The sequence below is a fragment of the Rhagoletis pomonella genome, unplaced genomic scaffold (genome assembly GCF_013731165.1).
Source record: "Rhagoletis pomonella isolate Grant_MI unplaced genomic scaffold, Rhpom_1.0 Rhpom_scaffold_00003, whole genome shotgun sequence".
Taxonomy (NCBI): Eukaryota; Metazoa; Arthropoda; class Insecta; order Diptera; family Tephritidae; genus Rhagoletis; species Rhagoletis pomonella.
Genome location: NW_023458557.1, coordinates 92,018,827 through 92,043,499, shown reverse-complemented (window position 1 = coordinate 92,043,499; position 24,673 = coordinate 92,018,827). Strand labels below are relative to the sequence as shown.

At 36.6% G+C, this 24,673-nt stretch overlaps 3 protein-coding genes across 4 annotated transcripts in view; 1 reads left to right on the top strand and 2 right to left on the bottom strand.

The window, feature by feature from the left end:
• Nucleotides 1-205: 205 nt before the first annotated feature.
• On the bottom strand, nt 206-5,806 carry LOC118735798 (ethanolaminephosphotransferase 1). Its single transcript, XM_036465764.1, has 5 exons — nt 5,037-5,806; nt 4,901-4,969; nt 3,496-4,106; nt 2,543-2,723; nt 206-1,411 (listed from the first exon to the last, which is right to left on the bottom strand). Exons 1-5 carry the CDS (start codon nt 5,106-5,108, stop codon nt 1,106-1,108), a joined length of 1,239 nt encoding a protein of 412 aa, XP_036321657.1. The 5' UTR covers nt 5,109-5,806; the 3' UTR covers nt 206-1,105.
• Nucleotides 5,807-9,428: 3,622 nt separating this feature from the next.
• Nucleotides 9,429-24,673, bottom strand: part of LOC118735796 (centrosomal protein of 104 kDa) — a 44,139-nt gene continuing 28,894 nt past the window's right edge. Inside the window, exons 2-8 of one of the 2 annotated variants that reach the window (XM_036465760.1) lie at nt 17,003-17,170; nt 15,757-16,933; nt 13,015-13,153; nt 11,657-12,927; nt 9,870-10,015; nt 9,682-9,783; nt 9,429-9,614 (exon numbers count right to left, since the gene is read on the bottom strand). In XM_036465760.1, coding sequence (XP_036321653.1) covers nt 9,475-9,614; nt 9,682-9,783; nt 9,870-10,015; nt 11,657-12,927; nt 13,015-13,153; nt 15,757-16,933; nt 17,003-17,170 — 3,143 coding nt within the window. In that variant the 3' untranslated portion in view covers nt 9,429-9,474. The remainder of the gene's footprint in view (nt 9,615-9,681; nt 9,784-9,869; nt 10,016-11,656; nt 12,928-13,014; nt 13,154-15,756; nt 16,934-17,002; nt 17,171-24,673) is intronic. The other variant, XM_036465761.1, reaches the window with a different exon arrangement.
• Nucleotides 23,075-24,673, top strand: part of LOC118735797 (cytochrome b561 domain-containing protein 2) — a 14,582-nt gene continuing 12,983 nt past the window's right edge. Inside the window, exon 1 of the mRNA XM_036465763.1 lies at nt 23,075-23,487. Coding sequence (XP_036321656.1) covers nt 23,284-23,487 — 204 coding nt within the window. The 5' untranslated portion in view covers nt 23,075-23,283. The remainder of the gene's footprint in view (nt 23,488-24,673) is intronic.

The window sequence follows — 24,673 nt, the reverse complement described above, 5'->3', positions numbered from 1 at the left end:
TATACATTTATAATATTTGTAACTACATAATTACATTTCGTTCATATTTATGTATATATGTATGTTTGTACAAATAAACAAAAACTCAGAGGTTCAAGCGGTTATAGGTAAACGTTACATAACTTCATTTAAATAAATTAATTTATTGGCAATAAAATAATACACAAAATAAATACTATGAACTTATCGCTAACTTAATGTGATGTAAGTTTGTATGAGAAATTAGCTGTGGTTGGAAGAGTGCGAATTGTTGGCTAATGTTTGGAGAATGGATTGAACTGCTTGCAGCATTATTAAAATGCAATAAACTATTTTACACCCCAAAGTCGGAATTGAAGTGAAAAAAATTTAATTAAAACCCTTATTCAACACACGAGTATTGGTTTTCTTTCTTCAAAATTTCACACATATGGCAGAACTCAGTTTTGCAACCAATTCTCTATGGGCTATTTAGATCAAATCTGACTTTGAATTTACATGTGAATAGGGTCAAGAAAAGACTAAAAGAAAAAACTAGAGTAGTTATAAATTATATGGCTGTTGACGGCTTATTTTTTAACATTAACATTGTAGAAATCATAAATTAAACATATGTTCGTAGTCTTAAGTAAAGTATTTTACGAACTCGGCTGACAAGAATGTGTTTTGCCGAAAGCAAAAGTTTACTAACTAAAAATTATTAGTAAAAATAATTGCTGTTAATCTTTTTTTAGAGAGCCCAATTTGCCAGAATATTGCGAAATGTTTATATAAATGGCAATGTAGCGCTTGTAAATGCACGAAAATTACAAAGAGATAGGCATTGTGATAAAGAAAAAGTTATAGCTCAAGTACTAGCGTCTGCGACCTAAAATTACAAATTGACTTTGCGCAATTTTCCCACGATGTACGCACAATGTGCTAGACTTGAGATGAACTTATTAAAATTAAAAATAAAGTTTACAAAAGTTGAACAGCCTCCGATGTTATGTTTTTTTTTTGTTTTTGTTCTTTTTCTTATTATACAAAAATGTATGAAATAAACATACATTCCGTTTGCATAATCACAATTGTCTTTTTTCTTTTCTTGTAGTTTTTCTCTTTTTTTTTGGTTCCATTTGTTCTCTTAGTCTGTCTTTTCCATATCACGCAAACGTACATCTTCACTTTCCGCCGCTTGATCATGTCGCACCGCTGGTTCACGCATGTTCACACTAAAGCAAATGCGATTGAAATGATCACACATTTCATTCACCACATTTCTTCCATAATGCCAATGTGTAAGTGTTGTAATTATGAACAGCATATAGAGCATTACACGTTCAAGAAGCGGTATCCATAAGCCGATTCCAACGAAGATCACAAACACGGGTGTCAAATAATGGAAACTTTCACAACGTGTATTGGACATTTGCGCAACAATCAGGCGACACTAAGGAGGAAAAAGAGAAAATTGTTTATGAGTTGTGATGAAATTTGTAATGTTAATTAAAAATCATGCTTATATTATTTATGAGAATATATTGAAGTTAACTTGTAGGTTCATATCACCTAAGCTAAGCCATGCGCTTATCAGCTGAATTTGAAGTTAAAATCAAGCGTCTTGTATGAAAGTGCAAACGAATCGCACCCACAAGCGTACTTCTGATTATAGAATCTTATTTAAGTATTCAATATTATGTAGGCTAAGTAGCTAATCGGATGTGTACACTTAATTAACTAATAATGCGATTTCTCCCCGTACACTTATCAGTCGGGATTATTTTCTGTTTTGCAATTTGTATTTGATTTAGTACATAAAATTACCTACTAACCTTCAATAAACAACAAACGCAACGACATACATGCAGAATCTTAAGTGTAAATAATAACTCATCGCCAACACTGATAGGTTATCAGCTACCTACAATGGAAAAGAAACTAAATTTCATAGACAAAATAGAATAAGCGCACATAAGGGGTGTGCTGCGTAGTAAGTGCATGCAATAGATACCAAAATTGTCATTTACAACTGCATTTTCGAGGCTGCATGAATTTCTTTATAATTTTTTACACACCAGTTAAGATTGTAGTTCACAATTGTGATCACTTAAGTGATCTCATATACATACATACATACTTATAACAGAGTATACGACTCATCTAGTAGTTATGAAATAAAAAGCAGAGTGTGAAGCGAATCACTTTAAGCTATTTGAATGAAGTCCAGTGTGCAATTGCCATTGTTATCGCTAGTATGATTAGAAAAAAATATCGTTATCCTAATGTGTAAAGCATGCATTACCAGTGAATCTTACGTTATATAGCCTATATTTGGAGAATATACAAACATATGTATAAAAAGTGGTATGGCATGTCATAAATTCATAAACTCATTGAGTTTTCAACATATGGGGATTCCATGAATTTTTGGAGGAAAATGAATCATAATTAATATAAAGATAACGCTCGTTCAAACTCACAAAACTAGAAATCTAAAAGTACCACCTGTGACTGAGCACTTGTTGATATTACCGCTACATGTATTTTTTGTATCCTCCAGAGATCGGACATACATACTTACACTGACGTTAGAGAATATTGTGCCACTCAGCATAAACATTATGCGTGGATCTTTTTCCATTATTTTATTTGGCGAGATGTAGGGCCACAACAGCATTATGACCATGAATGAGAATAATGGCCATATGGGACGCATCGCTTCCTTGAGAGTGCGCATTTTGCCAGTACGTTGCACATAAGAGCTACAGAAATAACAGAAATTTTAAAGGTTTTTCCATAACATACACCCAGTGTTGGCAAAATGTTAATCTGATTAAGGATTAAAAATTAACGATTAAAATGTTAATCGCGATTAACGATTAAAATTAATTAATCGTAATCATCTGTACGATTAATGATTAAACTTTTTCAATCGTTAATCGTCGGTTGTGATTACGATTAATTATTTTTTATCATTAATCGTTAATCAAATTAAAAAGAAATTCTTATTAAGTGGTCTAGTTTGTCCGAATTTGAAGCCAACCAAGAGTTATAGTGATTCTTTTATGTTTCACGCTTATAAAAAATACATAATATACAAACAAAAAATATTATTATTTTTATTAGTAATACATAAACAGGAAATTTTTACAACCCATCGCACATGTGCAGAAGGATATTAAAACCTAGTTTACATAAGGTCTGTTGGAATAGATTTTAATGAAAACGCACACAAAATTGCTTAGATTGATGAGGAAAACCGACTTAGCCATACCCGATTAACTGACCTTGTGTGCACAGGAAAATTCCAGCTTAAATTAATTAATCACCAAACCAACTTAATCAAATTAAGGGTTAATGATTAAAAATAAATTTTTTTAATCGCGGTTACGATTAGCTTTTTAACCAGATTAAAATTAATCATGATTAACTGTAATCGGATTGAATTTAATCGAATTAACTAATTGATTAAAAAATCAATCGATTAGTGCCAACACTGCATACACCATACCAATTTAATTCAAAACTACTCACTTATACACATTTATGGCCACCATCGGTGTATTAGCCATCGCACTAAAATGCAAAACGATTTCCATCATGTTCCCCAGTGTAATGCCCAGCGGTAATGTGCGTTGCCAAAACTCAAAGCCAAACCACCATGTTAACAGGTACATAGCTGTAGAACCCCACATGCTTAAATCATAGCCCCATGGCAAATATAGCACGCCCGTATTATACTTTTCCCAATGGGATATATAAAAATTTAGAAATACCATCCAACATACATAGTACATGCGTATGGGCGCCACTGAGTACACAGGACTTCGACCAAATATACTATACAAACATGTGGGTATCAACACAGCTGTATACGAGTCCAGGCCGTGATCGAAGAGTTCACCCAGCGGTCCGGATAAGCCAATACGTCGGGCCTGTTTACCATCAATGCCATCTAATGTGTAAGCTAAAAAGATGTTTATCGCACAACATAACCACACCCATGATGGGATGGGTTTGGTGTTTGGTAGGCCGGAACTCGCGTAAAAATTCCAATCGTAGTAGGATAAAAGCAGGAAATTCACCACCGTACAGAGGAAGCCAAGAAAAGTCATAACATTTGGTGCCAGCCATCGCGGAAAGAACTGTGGAAAAGAAGCGAAAAAATATTTAGTATACAAAGCTATAAACATAACAAAAAATTTAGTTGAATATGTGCATATGTACATACATACATAGGTGGGTACACAATTATACCCATACGTACAATCATTGGCGTAGCCAGAATGAAATTTAGGGGGGCCTCGACCCTATTAAGCTGGCATTTCAGGGTACTATTTTATATATATATAAGGAAAATTTGAAAGTTAGGGGGGGCTCGAGCACCCCCCTGCCCCTACCTGGCTACGACCATGCGTACATTCTAAAAGTGTAGTTGAAAGGCCATTTACTCATAAATCTAAACAGGTGTTTGCATTTGTCATTGGGTGGGAAATGAAAAAGAATCTATTGATTGTTTAATACAATGGCCAACAACATTAAGAATGGATTGTATTAGTCCTAAATGGTGTGAATGGAGAAATATTATTGAAAAAGGTTAAACCACTAGAGTTCAATGAGCTTTCATTCTTTGACTTAGGCAAATTAAGCTTAAAATACAAAAAGAAATGTTTCCTCTATTTTGAAAGCATAATAGTGTATACATATTTCACTTATATCGGACTATCACATGACGTACTATACGTACGGTTATTGTCCACTAACAGGCTTGTTTACACTCGCATATTGATTTTTCTAGCGCAACCATATCAATACGTCAACTTTTTTGCGTTGCCCCGCATTTTTTAAATTTAATTCAAACAATATAGAGGAGGGTGCCCAAGTGACTCAGAATTACTGTCAATGAAGTCTGTTGCTTTATATGGCTTATTTTATTTACCTTGACAGTCCAATTCCAGAATGGGTGCATAACATAAACGCTCAGCGGTGAAGTATCACGTGCACTGTACTGGAATCATACAAACGTTATATAGCTTTTTAAAAAATTCTTAATTTCTATGCAGCACTCTACTTACCTTATAATTATCAAAGCCATTAAGTTGCTCCTTCGTGAGATATTTGTAATCCAACAATACTTGGAGCTCCATTTTTTGTTTGAGTCTTTAGAAGAGTCGCTTTGTCAGCGCTGAGGATGATTCAGTTTATGCGCCTAATGCTACGTAATTGGAAGCGGGTACAAAAATGTATAGCTTGTATGCGGATTACAATGGAAGCGTGTAGTAATATTCACAGGTTATCCTCTTTTCATCCCACCTTAGTGCAAAACTAGAGCAAATTCAATTAAATGGAATTTAAATCGCGACAACAACACACGTCGCTTGTGTAGTTGCTATTTTACAAGCATTGGTTGCCTATACGCAAATAACTAGGGCCGTGTATGGTAATCAACAACCAGCTCATAAAGATGCGTCTGATACTGTTGATGAACAATTCAGTGGGTAGACAGATATAATAGACGGCAGGTACAAGGGGATCGTGCAACAAAGGAGCGCACACACATGTGCACTAATGCGATGGATGGGAACTTTCCACTGCACAAATCAAAAAAAAAAATTGTTCACTTGTTCTCAAACAACTTCATTTATTTTCACGTTTCACAGTGTTCAACTTTTAAATATTGCATTCGATTTGTGGAAAAACTGGATTTGTGCACAATTTAATTCATCGAATTAATAAGAAAAAAATGCGTACGTAACACACCCCGCCACGAATTGAGCGCCTTTCAAAGGAGAAAAAAATACCGCCGACGGCTAAACTCGTGAACAAATGAGGCAAAAATTAAATTTTATTTTCTTTGCAAAACGCGTCGATTTTTGACATTTCGCATGAGTGAGTGTTGTGCGCAGTATTCGGACACCACACGGATGAAATTTGATAATCCCAGGTTTTGAAAAATGTTAATAAGTTCTTTTTCCATTTGTTTGCGCGTTTGTTTTTGCGGAAGGACAAAACCCAAGGTAGAGTGTTTTAATTTTTTATGCATTATTCTAAAAATGATACGCACGCAAGCTAGTATGAAAAATTAAATACTAGTACGAAAATTTTGTGAGTACACAAATTTTTTGAGTGACATACTTCTGAATCGAGTTGTAGGACTCCGAGCACTGGTAGTGCGAAAGCCCAGAGAGCGGACCAGTGGTGCCACTTAAACGTAGTTTTTTTTTGGTATCAAAAAGCCTACCAGATCAATTCACAAACTATTAGTAATTTCATTCTTGAAATGAGAATAACGTATTGTATAGAAAACAGTTTTAAAATTTTTTATATATCTGAGATTTACGCACTTCAAGTCAATCGTTTTATGCGTTTGAAAAAACAAAATCAGACCTTTTAAGCGTTTACATATGTAAGTGTTGTAATGACTTGCAGTTTACATGTTAAAAAAATTCTCCCAATTCGCACACACCCTGTCTTACCAATACTTTTAGACTTTGTAAATTGCCTAGCTTGAAATTTATTTTTATTTTAAGACGATAGGCAATTTTTTTTTTAAGAAGTGAGTTTTTCTTTTCAGAAAATTGTGTGTTCAGTAAAATATGGGGAAAAAACAAGGAAAACTCATACGTGTGAGCGAATTGAAACTAATTTTGTGAACTTATAAACGCAAACTAATCAACCAAATTTTAGTACTCAATTTGGTTGTATTTTCAAAACATTTTTGGCTACCAAAAGCTTCATCAAACCAACCCAAACTACCGTTTACACGACAGTCAGGTCTACGTAACCGGAACGACCCAGACTTATATATGGCCAAGGACTATCACTTCAGCAACACTGCCCACAAACTCTTTGGGGAATTTGCATGATGTTACAACAACAACCGGAAAACAAGTAAAGGAGTATAAGTTCGGGCGAAACCGAACATTACATACACGGCGCAGGTTTCAACTTTCTTTGAACTACCTTTGCATGATAAGTAGGGGTCTTTATCCGATTTCAAACGTTTTCGACAATATGCAGAGTTAGACTTAAGGGGCACCTATGTATGTAGTTATAAAGAGGGCGATGCTACGCCGAATTACTGAATTATCGAAGTTTTCGTGTTTCTGTAAATTACCGTTATATGGCAGGTGGGCTTGGTTATTACCCGTTTTTAAAGAGTTTGAAGAGATTTCTTAGCCAGACTCTACCCAAGCCTCGTACCCACTTTGGTAAGGATTGGTGAAGCGGTTATTGAGATACAGTATTTCGTCACAAGTGGGCGGGGTCACGGCCATTTTCCAAAAATTTCATAACAATAGTATTTTTTACCGCAATTCTACTCCACGTACTAATTTTCAACAATTTGCATCAAATATTTACTGAAATATCGCAGTTTTTGCATATTTCGAAAATACCGTTATATGGGAAGTGGGCGTGGTCACAGTCCGATTTCGCCAATTCTATACCAACCTACCTCGGATAAAGGGCAACCTACATACCAAATTTCATTGAGATATCTCAATTTTTGCTCGAGTTTTCGTATACACGGAAAGACGGACGGACACACAGGCAGACATGGCTTAATCGACTTCTCTACTCATTCTGAGCATTTATGTATACAGTTGTCCATATCTATCTCGATTCGTTTTGGCTATTACAAACAACCGTTATACGAGCGCTCGGGTATAAAAATTAAGCTAACAATTTTGTTCCGATTGGAGCTAAACGGCAACGCTGGAGCGGGCGGCAATTGAGTGCTGTGCGCTGTCAAAATACGAAAAGAAAAAAAATCATAGCACAGTGCTTCTAAAACTGGGGGAATTTTTCATAGCGTCCCTACGAGAACAGTTTACCGTTTACCCTATACTCCAATACAATTATGTTTTCGTTCTCAAATCTCAAATTACTTCGAAAATTACCTGTAAACAGACATTAGAATAGAACGAAAACTCATACGTAAACGAAAATGTGCAGTAGCAAACGGTAAAATGTACCGTTAAGAATTTCATGGAAACTTTACCCAACAAACCAGGTAAGGCTACCTGTAATTTATGGGATATTTACCTAATCCGTACTGGCAGGATGTCACGGTTGATGTGGGGTTGATTCATGCTGTGTTCATTTATAAAATATTATAATAATAAAACCACTTAGTTGATTTAGATTTATAATTAGTTGTTCTTTATTTATTCAATGAATACTTAATTGATTTTCTCATCACCAAGTTTGTGTAGTTAATTAATTAATTTAAATAATGCTTCGTTTTATATACTTATGTATGTAGTGTAGTTCTGGATGGGTTTTTTTTTCTTAACTTTGGACGTCTATTAGGCATATTGAAAACTTAACATTAAATACAATAAATATTGGTAAAAAAAGGCAAAATATAAAAAGCGTATACATGGCTTAAAAAATAGGAACACAAATACCTTTTTTTTACTAAATATAATGATCAAAATGGAACTAATATTTATTATTTAACAGTAGTTCTAATAATTTACTATTTTGATATAAATATGTTTAACTAATAACTGGTTAAAGCATTATAAAGACTTTAATACGAATTTAACTTTTCCTAAAGGAAGTTTGTAAGATTATTTTAGCTTTCGGAAACTAAGAAAACAATATTTGATTTCGAACAGTCTTAAGAAGTATTTACTGAAATATTCCTCAAGCGTTATTGTTTCCTTTAAAATAAAAAAAAGTAAAAAATAAAAAATATAATTCGTAAAAAGTTCGACTACAATTGATTTGAAAAAAAAAACTATTAAATTGCCGATAAATTTTCAATTTTTAGTATTAAGCATATATTCTTAAAAAAAAATCTTAAACTAAACTTCAAACATACGTATGTATACATATATTATGTATGTAGTATGTATATAAAACAATCTAGTAAGAAATGCATTGGTAAAAAATAGTAAATTCTTATAAAAGCGGCATTAATGCATTTTTAATGTTTCTTAGTGTTAAAAAAAAATTTTTTTTTTCGTTATATTTATGCACAAATCCCTAGTAAATATGTGTACGTATGCGTTTAGGTAGTACGAGTATACATTCGTTATGTTTGTATGTAAATACTTATAAGAGTAGGTGTAACACATTTCTTTTAACGAGTATTAAATCCGATGAATGAAGGCATTCAACGCATTCTAATGAATACGAAATATGTATCGTCATCTCTGCTTCCACATTTCTTTTATTTTCCGGCCAGAATTAAAGCCGCGGTCAGGCATTGCAAGCCAAATACTTTCAAGTAATTTTGCTATGAAAATTAAATTTTCATTTCTTTTGCAAAATACAGAAAACGAACGTTTTGCCACTCTTTGGCAAATAATTTCGAATGGAAAACTTGCATAGCCGGGCGCAGTCTGTAGCCCGACTACCTCCCACAGTTTATAGTGATAGCTCCATTAAAGCAGAGACGAAATTTTTCTTTCTAATCTATAAACTACATAAGTATGTATGTAAGTACATATATTTTCTACTAAACATTATAGTCTGTTTTTTTTTTTATACTAAACATTAAAGTTAGTTTGATTTTTTTGCACGTCGCCTTGTATTGCCAGGACAACCTGTCGAGCTCAGTAAATGTAATTTCCAACCACCATCCAATGGCAGGTGTACGTCATCATGACACAGTGGGCAACGAGCAGCGCCCGTTTTCAGTTCTGAAAAAAAGTAAAATAAATTTTCTTTAAAATAGTTGATTTAATTTGTTAGATTTTCATTATTTACCTCGGCAGTAGTCCTCCATTTGATGTAAATCATACAACTGCTTGTGAACCGATTCTGTGCAGCGCTCACACATCACATAGCTGTCCTTTGCCTCACATTCCTCTGTGGATTTAAGTTATCGATATATACATAGATATGCATATTTTTTAAAGTTATGCTCTACAGCCATGCGATTACAAAATACTCACTTGTCAGATGATAATTCATAGCCGCCACTTCTAGAACTTGGCTACATTGAGGGCACTTTGTTAGAAAAGGACATGACTTCCAGTAATGTCGATCCAATTGTGACTGATCGCTGCTACTGCAGCACCAATCGCAGAATGGGCAATGTCTGAAATACGGACCGTTGTAATAAATGTAATTAACAATTTCATAAGGATCTAATATCAAAAAGCTTGACGGTTATACATAGAATATATTTAGGATATATGCGAAGGAAAAGCCAATATTTCATTAAAAAATTTGCGCCACAGGTTTATCATGATCGATACTTACCGATATCAACGTAATATAGTAAAACTGCGTTTTTAGTTTTTCTCTCTGGCGTCCGGACTTTTTTAAGGAATTTGAAATTTGAAAAATAGTAATACTTAAAAAAAAAAAACAGTGCAATGTAGAAAAATAGAATAGGTATGTTATTAAAGAGAAAATTTTGTTGAATTAAAGCAGGTTCAGTTTTTTGGTGCATAAGGACGAGTAGGTATTGAAACTGGGTTTTTAAAATTGAATCCTTGAATATCCTTCAAATTTGGCAACAATTATTTAAAAAAAAATTATGTGTTTTAAACTAATATACAATTCATTAGCTAAAAAAATAATAAAATTAATAAAAAAGGTACTTTCAATACCTATTCGTCCTTGTAAACTAAACAATTTTAGTTTTTTTTAATTTTATAGAATTTTCTCTTTCATTCGGTATCCATATAGTTATTGTGCATAACACTGATTTTTTAAATAATTTTTAGCATTAATCATATTTTTGAAACCACAAAGTCCTTTTTAAAAAAATCCTGACGTCAAAGAGAAAAACTAAAAACGCAATTTTACTCTATTTGGCCCATAGTTTCGTGGTTTCTTAATTTTTTTGTCGCACGGTGTATTATTTCGTTATATTAATCGATTCAATTTCGTTATATTTATCGATGTCATAATCGATATATGTATGTATTTCTAATGTCATAATCATAGACCCGGACTTTTATAACTTTTATAATAAAAGTCGTAAGAAAAAAGTTCTTTGGACTTTTATTTTATTTGAAATAAAATAATCGGTCAATCAGCACTCTTATTTTTTTTAGCTCAATAATAACAATTAAACTTGGCCAAATATTTTTTAAGGCCGAAATGAAAGTCCTCTCCTTATAATAAACAAACCGCTTATAAATTGATGCAAAATGTACATAGGTTCTTCCCAAAAATTTATAAGTTTCCGTATTAAATAAATTGGGGATATACACACGCTAAATTTTAGGTTATAGTTTTTGTAAAAATTGTCGATATCAATTTTGTTATACAAACATAGTTCTCGATACTAATATCGATTCATTAGAGTTAACGCCATATTTATGGTTTTGTAGCCCGTTTCTGTAACTTTTCTCTAACGATTATTTCTCTACTGGTAGAGAAAATATGTCACTCTCACCTACTAATTAGCAGTAGAGAACAGGGTGGCGAATTCATATCTCAATTCGCCTTGGTAGAGAATTGTTACAGAAACGAGCTACTGGTTTTAAATGTATCGATAAAGTCTAGTAGTACATACTTAATAAAATTGTTAAACAGTGCCAAATTAAGCTCAATTCTATATCGGTGACAAACGATTTTTTACTGACAAATTTAAAATTTTTCATATATTTTTCCGTAAAAAGCACTGTGACAAAAATTTGTGATTGATACAGAATAGAGCCGTTAGTCAAAATAATCGGTTAGTTTTTGGAAAAAGTTCTAATAACGGTAAAGTTTTCGCACTTACATCAAGTCGGGTGGCTCCTCCAACGATTCAGAATTCGAATTAGAATTAGATCCTTTTCTAGAGTTGCTTGCCGATATCATGGAGCGCTTCAATTGTTCGTTATACTGCTGCTTGCCATTACAGTTGGCAAATGTGCCGCCACTGAAACCACCCGCACCACCAACCACACCACCACCGCCACCACTTCCATTACCGCCACCACCAGAGCTACCACCACTCGCATAACCATTTGTGCCGCCTAGCGCATGACCGCTCTTACTCTTTAAGATACGCGTCTCCGAGCGACGCATCGGACTAGATTGCGGATCGGGTGATTTTGTGCTGTACATATAACCATAAGGACTGCCACGACTATCGCTGCCACTACCAGCGCCACCGCCGCAGCTACTGGCGCCACCACTGCCCGTAGCATGCTGAAAGTGCTCCAATTCCGTACGGCCACGATGCGCAGGCGGTGATGTGGGATCGCTGGAGTTGTGTGCCGAATATTTATTTGCCTCCAGCATCTCCTTTTTACGCTCCAAATCTAGCTTATCGAATTCGGTGAACAATTGTCGATAGAGCAGATTGCGCCTCGTTATATCATCGTCAGGTGGCAGCTGCTTGCGCACCAAACGCGGATTCACTTTGTACACCAACAACAGTATGCGTTCGGCCACTTTGCGTACCGGCTCAGCCGGATGATGTATGCCCGAACAGCCGCATTCGGAGAGGGCGCGACACGTCAGACCACTGTGCTTGTCTGTGCTAATGCCTTGGCTGAGCACCAGCTGTTCCAGCATTTGCATGCGACTGAGCGCCAGGCGTGGATGTGTGCCCGAACTGACGCTGCGCGACAACGCTGGCGCTACCAAATGCTGTTCAATCACCTCCGGACAGGCAGCTATGCTGAGTATAGTGTGTTGAGCGAGTGTATGAATGCGCGCTGATGGATCACCAGATTTGGCCAAGAGTTCGGGTAGCAAACGATCCACACAACGTGCCACCTCACTCTGGGACACGCGTCCAGGCACATATTCGAGAAAGAGCACGCGTACCGTTTCGGTGGCTTGACTAAAGACTGAGTAGACAGCATCACGAACGGCGCGGTGGAGAAGAAGTGCAGCGCTGCGCGCAACCTTATTCGGCCCAGCCGTACTCTCGCTACCCGAATTGCAGTTGGATTTGCTGTTTGTATTCGGTTGCTCAGGATCTATGCCTTTTAAGAAATTTCGCAAGCTTATCAAGCCATCTTCGCGATCTTGAAATTGTCTCGAATAGAATTGTTCAACCTGTAAAGGGCGTACAAAGTAGCAGATATTAGATGACATTTTCTTTAGTAATTAAAAAAAAAAAAAAACAGTTTCGCTTTGCCTTACCATATCATTACCAAATACGAGGATAGGTAGTGCAGCCTGGCGACGTTCGCGATCATTTAAACGCGAACGTCCGCGATTGGGATCGGCTTCCAGTAGGGCTGTACCTTGGCATTCCCTTAAAAATTCATTAGTATTTGAACTGCAGTACGAGTATGTGTGTGTGTGTGTGTGTGCATATGCGAATACATATGGCGGTTACATTCATATGTATGTACATATGTATAGTGAGTACGAGCACGTTGGCAACAAACAACGATACATATATGTATGTATGTAGGATTTTATTTGCACATAGAAAAATGCATTTTATATAAAAGAAAGAAAGAAGAAAGAACAGAAATCAACTAAAAGTACACCAAGATGTGATCTATGATATGTACATATATGTTACAATAGAAGTACATACTTTCATATGTATGTAGATATTTATTTTTATATGTATGTATAGTAGATATGTATGCATGTAGATATAGGATCTACATACCCAGCAGTAAATTTAACTTAATTACAAGAAGAAGAAGAATAATATAAATATGTACACCTGGGCGGAGTAATTTGTTCGTAATAAAATTTACGAAGAAAGTGTATAACAAATTCAAATTCTGCGATTAATTCTAAGAAAAAATGGCGAACAAACTATAAGCAAAAAATGGCGTTTGACCCTCTCAATTTTCAAAAGAAAATGCAATATGTTGTATGAAAAAAAAAACAAAATATTTTAAATAAAAAATTAATTTCGTTCAGAAAAATTATAATCAGCCTTATCATGAGTTTCGTTTTCCCCGAACCGGTTCACTTTTCACTCTTGGTTTCCATGGTTTAACTATGGGCGGATGACAAATTTTCGGGTGAATTTTTTTTCAAGCGAAACTCAGGATAAGGCAGGATATGTACACAGATTTTTCTTTTGAAAATTAGGAGAGTCAAACGTCATTTTTGGTTTGTTTGCCATTTTTGCTTAGAATCGAACTTAGAACTCGAATATATATTTCTTGCGAAATTAAATGTCTCCCATCAGTTTGCAGCTACTTTCTTACAAAGTGGCTCACTTTTTACTGCCGGGTATAGACATAAATATTCGTATTTTCTCTTACATATATGATGAAATGATGATTCTAATGAAGATTAATCAACCAATCACCATGCAAAAAATATGCAACGAGCTAAAAATTATCAGTCAATGTCATTGTGGCTTATTAACATTTATTTTTTTTATTGAGCTTTGTACCACTATTATTTTATTAGAAAAAATGGAAAAATCAACAAAGTCTAAGCGGTAGAAGTTCGAAAAGTTAGAAGTCTAGAAAAAAAAGTATGATGAGGAGATATAGTGATCTCCGAAATAGCTGCTACAACTTCTACCGCTTAGACTTTGTTGCTTTTTCCATTTTTCCTAATAAAATAATTTAATTTATTAAAAAAAAATAAATAAAAATTATCACATTTTATTTATTTTATAAATTTTCCTCACAGGGCACAGATGGCCAGAAGGCATTCAAAAACGGCCAAAAGTCAACTTTAGAATTTAAATTTTTTATGATAATAGCCAAAACAGACAGTAATTAAGGTAACTGTTAGTAAAATATTAGAGCAATTGTCTCAATATTGTGGTCACAATTCCATTTTGATTAAAATAATTGTATTTGAAATTTACAAGTCCGGTATATAGTAAAATTCACTTTTTTCCAGAAAATATTTTGTTTTTTGTTTCTTATTAATAAGATGCAGTAAAATAAAATAAAAAATTGAAAAACGTAATTCAAAATAGCCTTTGCTGAAAATAATTCGACAGTTTTTATTGAGTCAGGCATAAATTTTTATGCATTGCTGCAAAATATCCCTCAAAATGTGGAAATTACCCACAATCTGGCATCACTGGTTATATCAGAGGCAAAGGATTCAATTTGTCACGATGTCTTGGATGATAAAGACGAGGTGGTGGAAGACTGTGTTATTGATGATGTGAACATCCATATTGACTTCAAGTCTAAATTGGCTGATTGGGCTAGAAAATACAAAATAGCCCACTCTGCTGTATCTGAGCTACTTGTTTTATTGCGGAGCGAAGGAAAAACTGTAAAAATGCCACTAAAATCGGGAACTGGTTTTTTCCATTTCAAATTTCAATTTTTCGTACAACTCAAAAACCGGTTTAGGAAAAGAAGAAAATAATCGAACACCCTAATATCGACCACCAGGTTGCTGCACTAATGAAATGTGTTCTTCTGTAATGGTCTTGCGATAATTACCTCCGTCTTGCCCAATACTCGGCAGCGTATTTTTATTATTGATCCAGGAAAAATATTCACCCTATTCTACAGCGTATTGGATTCTTTGTGCAACCGGAAAATATTCCTCTCTGTATGACTGCTGACAAACGATTTATTTTTTTAACCGAAATGTCACAGGTTTTTTTTGTCCGTAGGGTAACAAAAAATATACATTCTACCTCCAATAGCACACTTATTTACATACATATGTACGTGTGTGAAAATTGTATGTGATCTTAAAAGACTCAAAATAGGTTAACTACTCAAGCTATGATACAGGGTCTTCTTATTTATGATAAGCATAAAAATGTAGCTATCTACAAACTAAGTGACCCACATGACGGATGGAGATTTTCTACAATTATCTATGCATAAGTACACTACTTTTACCGGTATCCGGTTTTACCATATTTTTACGCTATCGCACTATTTATACCGTATTATACCATCACTACAACACCATTAAACTTACTGTCTCAACGTTGGTATTGCACGTTCTTCGTAGTCTTCATAAGAATTACGTGGTGCACTCTTATTCCTGCGACGCAACGAACCTTGGCGGCTAGACATTGGCGAGCTGTGTCGACTTGGACTTCGCCCTTTCCCTAATTTTGGTGAAATTGGTATGTCGTCGTGTGATTTACGCAGTGCTGCATTTGATTGTAGTGACACGCCGTCGTTGGCATTGTGTTGTGCTGCAGCAGCTGTTGCTGAATGTACGCCTCCAACACTGCTCGAACAACAACCATCTGTTGAGGAACGATCATCTTGCAGACTCTTTGGGCTCATTGTGCTTGTTTGATAGTGCGCTTCCGCTAGCGCTTGTGCGACATCTTGTAAGCTAGGCGCTGGTGGTAATATCGGTTTGCTGGCATACACTTCGCACGCCATGTCATTGGAAGCGTTCAAGCCATCCGCTTCCAATAAATCGAGCACCAACAAATGCTTCAATACAAGCGCCTTGTACATTTCGATTTGTTCCTTTCGCAACTTGGCTGTGGTGAAATCCTCCTGTTGCACCGCTTGCCGCTTAGCGAGCGCGTAACGGCCCAACCGCTCGCCAGCGGTACGCAACGATGTCATACACAACTTTAGCTTGCGTGCATATTCGAAGCGTTCCGCGCCCACCGCTTGCAATTTCTTCTCTTCCATTTCGCGTATAATCTCCGCTATGGACTCCTCGACATACATGGAAAAGAGCAAATCATCGCAAATAGACATCAACGTTGGTTCGGCGGTGCCAGCGTTAGCGCCTGTTTGAGCAGCTACGTCCGCGTTGCTCGACTCATTGCTCGACGTTGCCGCACCGTTGCTTCCAGCAGGTAACTGTGCTTGTGAATCCACCTGCGCGCCACCATCCAACGCTACAGTAGCAACATTCTTATTCAATTCCTCGCCCAAGACATTGACCGCAATCAGCGCAATTTGCCCATCTGGATTGTAGTCGTTTCGATGCGCGCTGCTTAGACGTAACTTTAAATGTGTGCCACGTCGCGGATTCACCGAAACGCTTTGCAGTTCGCGCGACTTGTAATTGGTAGCGGCGTTGTCGGATAGCGCGACAAAACCTAGGAAGTCGAAACACTGCGAGGATGGAGTGCTAGGTATACCCTTTGGGGAGTAGTGAAGCCATAGTTCGACTTTCTCGGCTGTAGGTGAGAGATGAGAAAAAATTTTGCAGAAATGCTTTTGCTAAGAATTTTCACATATTTGCTTACGTATAAGGAACTGATGTGCTAAGATTTGTATGCGATAAATTTTAGCGGGCTTATGAAAACGTAAAACTATATCGTGCGGTGTTATGGTGCTGCCCGGCGCGCTACGCCATCCATGCACTGTCGGACCGTGGGTGTTAAGCTCGCTGGCTGGAAAGGCAGGATCCTCATCTGAAAAGGGAATTAGTTGTAAGAAAAATTAGTGGAGTATCTACTAGTCAGAACAATGAGATATGTATAGGTAGTGTGATTAAACCGGTTTCTTTAAAAGGGCTTTTTTCTGGTTTATGTACCGGAGTAAATAACCGAACACCCTACTTACGCCCTATTTCCATTTTTTATGTTATTGTTATGGCTTATTGAGAACGTGACACCGACGAAGCAACGACGGTTAACTTTTGTCATTGGCGTTGTAATAGGAGGGTTTGAGGTTTGATTAGAATTTATAATATACTTTCAGGCGATAAAGGTTGATAAAAATAATTAGCCTGTTCCTTTACTCGTCCAGTTTACAGAATTAAGGCAGAAGTATATCGTCACATTTAGTGCGGCAGATATTACTGAGGATATTGTTAATGTTCGTACGGTAACGACTTCTGACCAGTAAAGGAACAGAGGGCTTTATTTTAGCTTTAGCAGAATTCATCTGGTTTTCTTAAAAAATCTGTCAAATTAATTATGCACTATCAATTTTGTTTACGAGGCTTATTTACATACACATATGTGCATTAGGGTGGCCCAAAAAAAGTTAAGTCGGAATTTTTATGTTCTCATCCCAAGGACTGTTCTATACCGAAAAAACATACCACTGTTTTTTTATTTTAAAATCAATAACAAGTTCCTAAAAAGCCATTTTTCTGGAAAGTGCACTGGTTTCGTAATTTCGGCGATGAAGTAATGCAAAAGAGTTCGCTAATTGGAATGATTGTTGCCAAACTCAAAATGAACTAGCGGATGCTTAATTTTATTTTTTTTTAATTTGTTGACATTTGCGAGCTCTATTTTTTACGTGACTACTTAATAACCTAGGAAGCAAGTAGTACTGAAAGGAGTGAATCGACCACTCCCATGACAGCTTCCAGTTAAATTCGCCCTCTCGCTACAGAAGAAATAGGCAGAAGTAGTAAAATTTAATTTCATAATTCGGAAATACTTCCGTTTTCCTGCAGGTATACCTATTGGAAGAGCACAAAAGAAGCGTACGTAAACTGTCTGAGAGAATAGTCAACATTTATGCAGTTGGTACTAATTATGAACACATCGAAAACGACATCACCACACACGACATTAAGGTTTTATCTACATAATCTAAACGCCTTGTCGACGGCACATAAATTTGCTTGAGTTTACATTTGAGCTACATTTTTGGCTAGTCGCAATGTTGCCGTATCGTCGCCAAAATAATTATCTACATAAGAGTACGTGTTAAAATAATTTGACAGCTGTGGTCCGTAGCCTATCGTTTCCAATGTGTTTCAAGCTTGAAGCTACAGCAGAGTTGTTGAGTTGGCGGCAAAGTGGGCATAAACAAAAGCAGTATTCTACATTCTACAAAGAACAACGTTACCTAAAATAAATGTATGTGGATTAGGGCGGGTCAATTTCTTTTCTACATCGTCCCTTGCATATTCGTTACATCCATTACACCATGGCTCCAAAGTCGATTCCGAGCCTGCGAAATTTTAAAAGCAGCTATCTTTAATTAATACAAAGTTAAAAACTTTGCTTTGGGGACCCTCACACTCCTTCAAGCCCCCGGGATGTACCTATTTTCTAGGCTGCTCGCATAGATGAGGGTGAGCTAGCGGTGGGGTAGCAAATTTTTAAATTTTGGAAAAATCTATGCAAATTTACTACGATTGTAGCAAAGTAGCCACGCTGTATATCTGTGTGAAAAATGTATTACTTGTTAACTTACAATAAAGAAGGAAACCTGAAAAACTTTTTGTTTCAAAAGTAAAAATGAATTCCAAAATAATGTTATGAAATTCTACCACTCTCATTTCTCAATCGCTTTGATAAAGTATAGGCATCTCATCGCTTTAACATCGAGAAACGAGTACTGAATTAAAGAAGCGAAAGCATATTTCTTAATTCCAAATCAAGGTTTTAGCAACAGTTGATTATTTGGATTAGAAATGCTTTCGAATTTTTTGCCACGTACCTCAAACTTTTCCTACAGGCATACCTGTATACATATCTTCTTCTTCTTTTTTGGCGCTGTAACCGCCTAAGCGATTTTGGCCGAGTTCAGCAAAGCACGCCAGTCGTTTCTCCTCTGTGCCAACTGACGCCAATTGGAAACGCCAAGTGAAGCCAAGTCCTTCTCCACCTGATCTTTCCATCGCAGTGGGGGCCTCCCTCTTCCTCTGCTACCACCAGCGGGTTCCGAGTTGAATACTTTCAGAGCTGGAGCGTCGGTGTCCATTCGAACGACATGGCCAAGCCAGCGGAGCCGCTGTATTTTAATTCGCTGCACTATGTCTATGTCGTTGTAAAGCTCATACAGCTCATCGTTCCATCGTCTGCGGTACTCGCCGTCGCCAACGCGTAAAGGACCGTAAATCTTCCGCAAAATCTTTCTCTCAAACACCCCAAGAGCCGCCTCATCGGATGTTGTCATTGTCCATGCTTCTGCGCCATATACCAGAACGGGCATGATGAGTGACTTATAGAGCGTGGTTTTCGTACGTCGAGAGAGGACTTTACTCCTGAATTGCCTACTCAGTCCAAAGTAGCACTTGTTGGCAAGAGTGATTCTACGTTGGATTTCAATGCTGACATTATTATCGGTGTTAATGCTGGTTCCCAAGTAAACGAAATTCTCTACTTTCTCGAAATTGTAACTGTCAACAGTGACGTGGGTGCCAAGGCGCGAATGTGCTGACTGTTTGTTTGATGACAGGAGATACTTCGTCTTGTCCTCGTTTACCACCAGACCCATGCGCTTTGCTTCCCTATCCAACTTGGAAAAGGCAGAACAGACTTCGCGGTTTTTGTTACCGATGATGTCGATGTCATCGGCATAAGCCAGCAATTGCACGCTCTTGTAGTAAATTGTTCCTGAGCGGTTCAGTTCTGCAGCTCTTATTATCTTCTCCAACATCAGATTAAAGAAGTCACATGAAAGGGAGTCGCCCTGTCTGAAACCCCGTTTTGTGGCGAACGGCTCGGAGAGGTCTTTTCCAATTCTGACGGAGCTGGTGGTATTGCTCAACGTCATTTTACACAGCCGTATGAGTTTTGAGGGGATGCCAAATTCAGACATAGCGGCGTATAGGCAACTCCTTTTAGTGCTGTCAAAAGCGGCTTTAAAGTCGACAAATAGGTGGTGAGTGTCGATCCTTTTCTCGCGGGTCTTTTCCAAGATTTGGCGTATTGTGAATACCTGGTCTATGGTGGATTTGCCAGGTCTAAAGCCACACTGATAAGGCCCAATCAGTTCATTGACGGTGGGCTTCAGTCTTTCGCACAATACGCTCGATAAGACCTTGTAACCTATGCTTAGAAGGCTGATCCCGCGGTAGTTGGCGCGAATGGCGGGGTCACCTTTCTTGTGGATTGGGCAGAGCACACTTAAATTCCAGTCGTCGGGCATGCGTTCATCTGACCATATTCTGCACAAGAGTTGATGCATGCACCTTATCAACTCCTCGCCGCCGTACTTGAATAGCTCAGCTGGCAGGCTGTCAGCTCCAGCGGCTTTGTTGTTTTTCAGCCGCGTTATTGCTATACGTACCTCGTCATAGTCAGGCGGTGGAACGTCGACTCCGTCATCATCGACTGCGGGCTCGGGTTCTTCTTCTCCACAACTTTCTGTGCTGCTGCCATTTAGTAGGGCGGAAAAGTGTTCCCTCCATAATTTAAGTACGCTCTGGACATCAGTTACTAGGTCGCCATTATTGTTCTTACAGGAGTGCGCCCCGGTCTTTAAACCTTCCGTAAGTCGCCTAACTCTCTGGTAAAATTTTCGGGCATTCCTCCTGTCGGCCAGCATTTCAAGCTCTTCGCACTCACGTATTTCTGCCTCTCTCTTCTTGTTGCGGCAAATACGTCTCGCTTCCCTCTTCAGATCCCTATAGCGGTCCCACATAGCGCGCGTTGCGCCCGATCGCAGCGTGGCCCTGTAGGCGGTATCTTTTTTCTCTGCAGCTTCCTGACACTCCTCATCGTACCAGTTGTTCTTTCGGGCTCGCTGAAATCCGACTACTTCTTCGGCGGCGGTACTTAATGAGCGGGAAATGTGGTTCCACTGCTCGCATATGTCGGTTTGTTGAAGAGTGCTCTCTGAGAGCAGGTGTGAGAGTCGAGTAGCGAAAGCCCTGGCTGTCTGCTGTGATTGCAGCTTTTCGACGTTAAGCTTTCCTTGCATATTTGGGCGCACATTTTTTGCTGCACATAGGCGGGTGCGTATCTTGGCTGCAACAAGATAGTGGTCCGAGTCGATGTATATAGTTCCTATTTGCTCTTGCACTCTTAAAATTGCCATAATCTCCATACTTTAGTTCCACTTAATGACAGGGATGGAAAAGTGGGTACAATTGTACCTTTTTCCGACTTTTTCGAAGCAAAAGGTACATTCGGTACACTGAGCTCAATTTAGGTACAATTAGACGATGGCCAAATAAATATCCATATTTAAGACTACGTTGCTCGCGAAAAAAAAAAAATTAGGAAAATTTTCGTAAGCAAGGAACAACAAGAAATCTTTGCAAAGTGGCCAAGTTCCAAGAATAGTGAAAAACTCCTCCCCTTTTGAGGGATTTCTAGCAAAGTGGCTACACTTCATGCGTGTCAATTTCAAATTGTGAATGAGTTGAAAGTGCGGAATAATATAATTAAAGGCGGAAATATCTGTAATCTGAATGTACTCTGGCGGGAATTTATTCTTGCAACGATGAGTAGGAAAGTCAAATTTTGAGTAAAATTTAGCTCAAGTTCGGCTGCCCACGAAGTACCACTAATAATACCCAATTGTTCATTTTACCATTTCTAATAATAGCACTTTTTTATGGATCCCCTATTGCATTTTTTGAGAGTCTTAAGGGTCCTATAAGAAATAGTTAATAAAATAAAGCGGTTAAATAAACAATTGGATAATATTATTGAAAGTCTCCAAAAGAAAAACGACGTTTTCCGATCGAAAACTTTGAGTGCTTTGAGCGCCCCAAAAAAATTTCTTTTTTGCAAATAAAAACAATTTTTTCGAGCATTAAAATTCCAACTTTACTTTTATATGGACCACTCCAATGTACATATATACATATATCTTTATTGAAGTTTTATGAACAGGGAACGGAATTTTAGGACCTAAAAACGTATAAAAAAGGCAAAATAAAATAATGAAATAGGTTGGAAAAGGCAAAATAAAATATCGAAATAGGTAGGAAAGGCACTAGAAATAGTAAAAAAGGCAAAAGAAGGCACTAAACAAAGACAATAACTTAAAAATAGCATTAGTTTACAAAACAAATGTTCAACGGACGCCACTACATATCCAATTCCTATATAGAATTGCTTGCTTATCCGAAAATCGAGTCAATTTTTTATACTATGGATACGTTTTCGAGATATTTTCAGGTGTACATGGGGAATGAGTAACATTCTTCCCTATTATCAGGAATAAGGACTTTTTCCTCGCTATAATCACTTTTTAAAAGGTACAATAGGCAAAAAAGGCAATATCAAATGTGTATATATAGAATCTGGGAAAGCTAAATCGTGGACATTCTTAATCGAATATACTCTAGCTCTTTAGCAGAAAAAAGGCAATTTCCATAAAATCCATTCCCTGTTTATGCATATTAATTGATATATTAATCACATTCTTGTTAATGCAAATAATGTATAAATTTATTAAATTGTTAGCAATTGTCTGAAAGTAATAGAAAAAGGCAAAAAAATCGTGAGTTACTTTTTAGCTACATTTGACAGCAAAAAGGTACATTTCTATTATCAAATTAGGTACAGTTTGAATTTTCGATTTTCCATCCCTGCTTAGTGAAACAGCTGAGCAAGAAACAAGCATATTTTTAAACAGATATACATACATATGTACATATATACTTGCTTATCAATGGCCTGCCACTCAACAAACGCGTTAGTAACGCTCCAAGCACACAGTGGGTTTAGTCATACGGAATAATGAGCTGTAGATACATTCAAAACTAGTAACTCTCAACGAAAATAGAAAAACTTACATACATATACATATTAGCTGCAAGTGCTTCAAGTGGTTCTTCAAAATTATAACTTGCTGAATCAGCGAAAACCAAAAGTCGAAAATGGCTACTTCAAATACAAAAGTGACAAATTCGGAGGCTGCGTCCATTGGGAGAACGCTCCTCTCCATATGGTTACAGATACAAAGTATACTGAATAGTATCAATCACATATTGATCGGACTGATTGCCATCTATTTCACGGCGCTGGGACGTAGCCTGAACTTTCAGAATACAGCCATGCATGCCTTGCTCACTGTCATCGGGGTATGTAAAGGTCAATTAATAAATGTATGTTTGAACATACGATGTGTAAAAAATATAGATTGTGAGAGCATATGTTTGCTTACCTTTGATCGGTAATAACTCGCTTATTTGGCGTATCTTATCGTGCTTCATTAGCTTTGGGGTATTTATTTACTTATGTGTGTTTGTACATATGTATGTATATACTATGCACCGATATAAGCCTGTTACAATTTTAATGAAGTTTTTAGTATATTTTTTTTTTTTTATTAAGCATGAGAACTCAGTTTGCAAATTGAAATAACGTAGTAAAAAGAATAGCCGTTTCTATCAAAATAATTAAAAAATTTTAGTCGAATTTTGTATTCTAAGGGTCAGTTTTTCAGTGCCAATTTAAACTTAGATTAAGTAAGCTGAGTTTAAATTGAACAGCTGGCTGGCATTTGATTGGCTGATCTTAGTTTAAACCAGCCAGATCGGGCGTTTAAATTTAGTTTAAGCCACGGCCGTGCACTGAAAAACTGGCCCTAGGCATCTCAGTTTAACCTATTTTTAACATAGTTTTCAAAATACGACTATCTTCAGGTTGCTGAGTTTCATGAAAACATTTTTTGATACTTTTATGTTAAATTACGTAGACAAAACTTACAAAACTTTTTGATCTGAAAAATGTTAGAATTTATCAATGAAACGGGAAGCTAGAGGCAAAAAAGCAGTAAGATCAATTAATAATTTTTCCACTTTAATTTCTTTCTACAGTATATAAGTCGATAGATAGTGGATATATTTATCGATATTACCGTCGAAAAATATTAGTGCAGATAATTATCGATATAATTATGGATATACATACATATTTAAATGAATAATTATTGATATATTTATTGGTGTGAATATCGATATATTTATTGAAATAATTATTGATAGATATACATGAGTATTTTTCGATATCCTTTCAACATACATACACTGCCGGCAAAAAGTATTGGCACCGCAAATTTTTTACAATATATGCAAAAAAATGTCTTATATTTTTTTTTTAAATATGGTTCATTTTAAACAAAAAAAAATAAAAGTATAATTCGTAAACTTTGTGCAAAACTCGCGATAATTCAGCAAATATTTATACAAATTAAAAGTTAACTTTTTAATCAGATTTTTTTGAATTTGTTTGAGTATGCAGTTTCGCAGCCCATTAAATTCTAGT

Excerpts from the sequence above, each read along its gene's own strand:
- LOC118735798 (XM_036465764.1), bottom strand. The coding sequence starts at position 5,108 with ATGGAGCTCCAAGTATTGTTGGATTACAAATATCTCACGAAGGAGCAA. Across the intron at positions 2,724-3,495 it reads GTGGCCATAAATGTGTATAA|CTCTTATGTGCAACGTACTG; the intron begins GTGAGTAGTTTT and ends TTATTTCTGTAG. Across the intron at positions 1,412-2,542 it reads CAATATTCTCTAACGTCAGT|TGTCGCCTGATTGTTGCGCA; the intron begins GTAAGTATGTAT and ends TTTCCTCCTTAG.